This window comes from Nyctibius grandis, chromosome 6 (assembly GCF_013368605.1).
Source record: "Nyctibius grandis isolate bNycGra1 chromosome 6, bNycGra1.pri, whole genome shotgun sequence".
Classification (NCBI taxonomy): domain Eukaryota; kingdom Metazoa; phylum Chordata; class Aves; order Nyctibiiformes; family Nyctibiidae; genus Nyctibius; species Nyctibius grandis.
In genome coordinates, this window is record NC_090663.1 from 41036253 (window position 1) to 41041027 (window position 4775).

At 43.9% G+C, this 4775-nt stretch overlaps 1 protein-coding gene across 1 annotated transcript; it reads right to left on the reverse strand.

Annotated features, from left to right (window-relative positions):
* Positions 1–1810: 1810 nt before the first annotated feature.
* Positions 1811–3139, reverse strand: LOC137664948 (syncytin-1-like). Its single transcript, XM_068403615.1, has one exon. The coding sequence runs from the start codon at positions 3137–3139 to the stop codon at positions 1811–1813; it is 1329 nt and encodes a 442-aa protein (XP_068259716.1).
* Between the last annotated feature and the right edge of the window lie 1636 nt (positions 3140–4775).

Here is a 4775-nt window from a genome sequence, read left to right on the forward strand (position 1 = left end):
ACACAGGCTTGACACTGGAGACCACTAGCTCACTAGCTGTCAGTGAAAAAAAATATGGAGCTGGAGTTGGACATAATTGGTTCTAGGGGTAAGAAAGAGAACTAAGAAATAGTGTCTAACATATGTAAATGGCACCATATATAGTAAATTTAGATGTAACTTGGAACTCTGGACCACTGAAGAAAAAGTAATGTGTTTGCATGCTAGCAAACATATATAAATGACCTGAAGTGGAAATGGAAAAAAAATAAGAGACGAAATCATTAACAAGAACATCATATTCCTCCTGGCAAAGGACTCCAGATGCTGACTTGTCATAACCCCACTCCACCAGCAACATCAGCATGAAACCACTGACCTTCATACCCAGAGGAGCAGTGGAAGGGTGAGCATAAAGCCAGGAAAAGGGATAGAAACTGTGTGTGTTACAATTTTAATAGTATTATTAATATTATTGCAACCTTTGGAGTATATAAGTACTCTGATTGCATTATTATTCTTTGTTTTTCTGTAATAATTAGATCTAGACTAGTGATGATTCCTGAAGTAGACAGTTAAGATTTCTATTATGCTACCGATAAATTATTCGCTTAATTTTTATATATAAGGTGAAATTCCCTTGCCCATAAACAAGATTCTGATTGTAACAGAGGATCTAAGAACTCCAACATAAGGGAAGAATATAAAAGCTTTGAAACGTGTGGCAAACACACAGTTCTTTAAATGACATAAACATTTCTCAAAAATGGCAAAATGCAGAGAATATTACCAGAACCATATTGTCCTATAGGTACCCAGGCAGTTGAGTTGTGGGGGAAAAGGGAATTTTGTCAGTGAATTACAACAAATCCATAGTTCCAGGAGCTGTATGGTCAGCTGTAAACAGCTAAGAGCAAACAACAGTGTGACACCTAAGCATGAATCCAATTAACCATAATATTTAGTATCTCCTCAGTAAAACACAAATTAGGAGATTAGCAACAATCGGATAAGATTCTGCTTGAGGTTAGTAACACTGCATTGATTGCCACGGAGACCAGCTTCAGGGCAGGTAAGACTGCACTGGCGAAGGAATCTGCAGTAAAAAGGGCCAACGAAAAGCTCTTTTTGGGGCTTTTTTGAAGCCGGGAAAAGCCCTTTGCCTTTGCTGGGGGCTGTCTGTTGGTGGGCGGGCTGCTGAGATAGCCCGGACAGAGCCAGCACCACCCACCGTTGATCAGGTGATAAGAAGCCTCCGGGAGGGTCAGTGCCCACAGGGCATAGGGTGAGCAAACGGTGATTGTGTGTGCCCTGGGGGGGCCGGGGTCGGGCCACAGCCGTTTGCAGCTGGTTGGGCAGTTACAGCTGATCTGCTGCTTGCAGCTCGTTGGGCAGGGCGCTGAGTCTCTGCCAGTGCACAAGGTGAGTGGGATCGCTCTAAGAGATCGGCCAGCGCGGGTGAGGGGAGAGGAGGAACAGCAGCTTGCATGGATGCGTGAGCAGGGCGTGTAGGAAGAAGCAAACAGTGTTTGGCTCCCTCCCGGCCAGAGAGAAGAACATGGTCACTGTTGCGGTGAGCGAGAATCAAACACTGCACTCATGGAGTTATCGTGAATGTTCCAACTTTATTCAGTTACACAGTGTATATTTATACTGTAAAAGCAAGGCACGAAGCTATGTGGCTATTCTTGATTGGTTATTTCTATGAGCTTACAAGCCGTAGCAATTATATGATTGGATCATTGTTGCTGTCCAGCTGTCTTGGCAGAGGCGCCAGGCAGTCTCGCAATCTGTTTCTGTTTTCCGTCTCCCACATCCGCTCGAGATCTTGTTAAATACCAAGTTCCTCAAACTTGTTTACCAGATTGTCTCGTGATGACCCCAAACCCTGCTGATACAGCTCTAGTATTTTTCCATGTCCTCTATCCTCTAAAAAGTCGTCCACAATTCCCCCTTTTTCTTTAGCTACGAGGAGCGTTTGTTTAAACATTACTTGTACTGTATTGTTAATCATCCGTTGCAAACAAGCACAAAAACAAGGTAACATGATTAATAATGCACAACAAACTAAGCATCCTATTAATATCAATTTTATAAGCGACGTTATCCATGGCCCAAACCCTAATGAGCGTAACCAGTCTTCTAATCCCCAGCCAGAATTTTCTTGCAGCTGTTTAGTCAATTGTTCTAATTCTTGGATATGTGCATGAATGGATTTAGAATGACTGGATAAATTCATGCAACACATGCCATCGAAGTCTTGGCATCCATGGCCATGGGCCAGTAATAGAAAATCAATTGCAGCCCGGTTCTGTAATGTAGCATGACGTACTGAATCGACATCAAGGAGTAACTCAGATAATGCCGATGAGGTAGCATTTGTTTGTTTTGCCAACCAACAGCCCAATTTGTTTAATGTCGCCAATGCTTGTGCTGCAGCAACTCCTGGGGCCAAAAAGGAGGCTGCCACGCGCTGTTCTAGTGACCAAAAGTCTGCGTTTGAGTCACAATCTTGGGTAAAAGCATGACTACTTCGTTTTTGTCGTCTATGCCGTCGAGTTATATTCAAAATCATCGAATTGTTTGCCGTCAACAATGTAAGCCTTCCAATTGTACATGGCCCTCCTTTTAAGTGAGAGGGGATTCCGGGCCATGCCCGATCACCACAAATCAAAAATAATCCCGGGGGCAAGGCGATAGGTGTGGTGCTTGATCGAGAAATATTGGTCGATGTATAATTGCACCAATTGGAGGTCTTTTGATAATAGACACTTGTTGCATTAACAGTGACCGTAAAATTCTGGCTGTATTGTACTGATGTATAGTTAAACATCACACAATGATCTGCCTTCAGGGACCCTAATATTTCCAATTCCTGAGGCTCTAAAGGTGCCTGTGGTAGACGTGGCACAATTCCATCCCAGTTATCTACATACTTGCTACACAAGTCCGCTACGGGTGGCGGCGGGCAAGGCCATTCCACATCGGGTACCCCTACTAAGCATGTGCTAAAAGGGTTACTTGGTGAGGCCATGGATAAACAAATTGCATCTTGTCCTGTCATGTTAGCTAAGGTAATCCAAATGTTTTGTTTTGGTTGAGCAGGTAAATAGGCAAAAGCATAGCATAAACTAAAAATCAGAGCTGTTAACCTAAACATGCTTGTTTATAATACTCTAATTCTTTTTTATGTACTCTACCCTGGAATTTTTTCCATGCAAAGCGAACAGCGCAATAGCGTTTTACTTGATCCCACCTTTCAGGCTGTATACTCCAAATATGTGGAACCAGGTTGCTTTTACTACATTCACTTGAGATAACATAAAATTCTCGATTTTGCTCCCTTATCCAATTAACCCACTGTTGTTGGTAGTATATCCATGACCAAGAGTCTGTGTCCACGTGGCCTGTAACCTTTAAGATTCTTATGACATCTAACTGTTGATTATAGCATGCTTGACACCACCGGGTAGCTTGGTTACTACGTTTCCACCACTGTGATTTGCAACTTTCACACTCCACAAGGATCCATGGATGACAATGTTCGCAGACCGGACACTCGATAGCTGTCGCCAGATTACGGTTTGTTGTTTATAGCTCGAGTCCACTTGGAGGGAATCCAGCGGGGTCCTTCCCCTGTTGAAACACAAGAATAGCCTCTACCGGTAAATATGAGTTGCACAGGTCCTTTCCAGAGACCAGAGACAGGATCTTTATACTCCACCAGTACCTCTGAAGTATTCGAAATTTCATGCTTACCAAAGTGTAACAGCACTGCCGGTAAGTGTCGCTGTTCAGTGATGTTTAAAAAATTCAGAGTGAATAATACCTTAGATAACCTGGTTGAGGGGTCGGTTACAGTAACCTCCTGCTGTTTTTCTAGATATGTTTTCAATGTCTGATGCGTCCTTTCTATGACAGCCTGACCTGTAGGGTTGTGAGGAATTCCTGTGATTAGGGTCACACCCCATGTCTGTAAAAACTGCTTTACCTTTTTACTTACATAAGCTGGGCCATTGTCTGTTTTAAGGGTGAGTGGTACTCCCATAACAGCAAAGCACGCTAACAAATGCCGAATAACATGTACAGCTTTCTCCCCTGCCTGCGGTGTTGCCCATATCATGTGTGAGAATGTATCTACGGTCACATGAATATACCGCAGACGCCCAAAGCTAGGATAGTGGGTAACGTCCATCTGCCATATTTCACAAGATTTAAGTCCTCGGGGATTAACCCCGACTCCCAACGGACCACTATGTCGACTACAGGTGTCACAGGCTTTAACTATTCCTTGAGCATCAACAAGGGGTAGGCGAAAGGTTCGTTGCAATGCTTTAGCATTCTGGTGAAACATGGAATGACTGACTCGTGCTGCTTGGAACTGATCTACAGGTCCTTGATGGCCCATAGCCACTAAGCGATCCGCTCGCTCATTTCCTTCCCCAAGACCTATGCTAAGCATATGGCTGCGAATATGGAGGATACAGCAGGTTTGCTGACGTTGTAACATTACCTTCTGTAAATGCAAAAACAGATCTAACAACCGTTCCCTTTTTCCTGGTTTGATTATTGCCTCTGCAATGCGTTTTACCACCCCCACCGCGTATTGTGAGTCCGTAACCACGTTTATAGCACTGGTCTTCCAGGTCTCTAAGGCCCATACTATGGCTGTTAGCTCCAATGTCTGAAGGGAGTCCGCATTAGTGCCTTGAATTACGTGATGCACCCATTTGCCATCCTCCTGCCAAACGCAAGCGGCTCTCTTTGTTCGGCGGCCAGCATCTGTAAAAACCGTG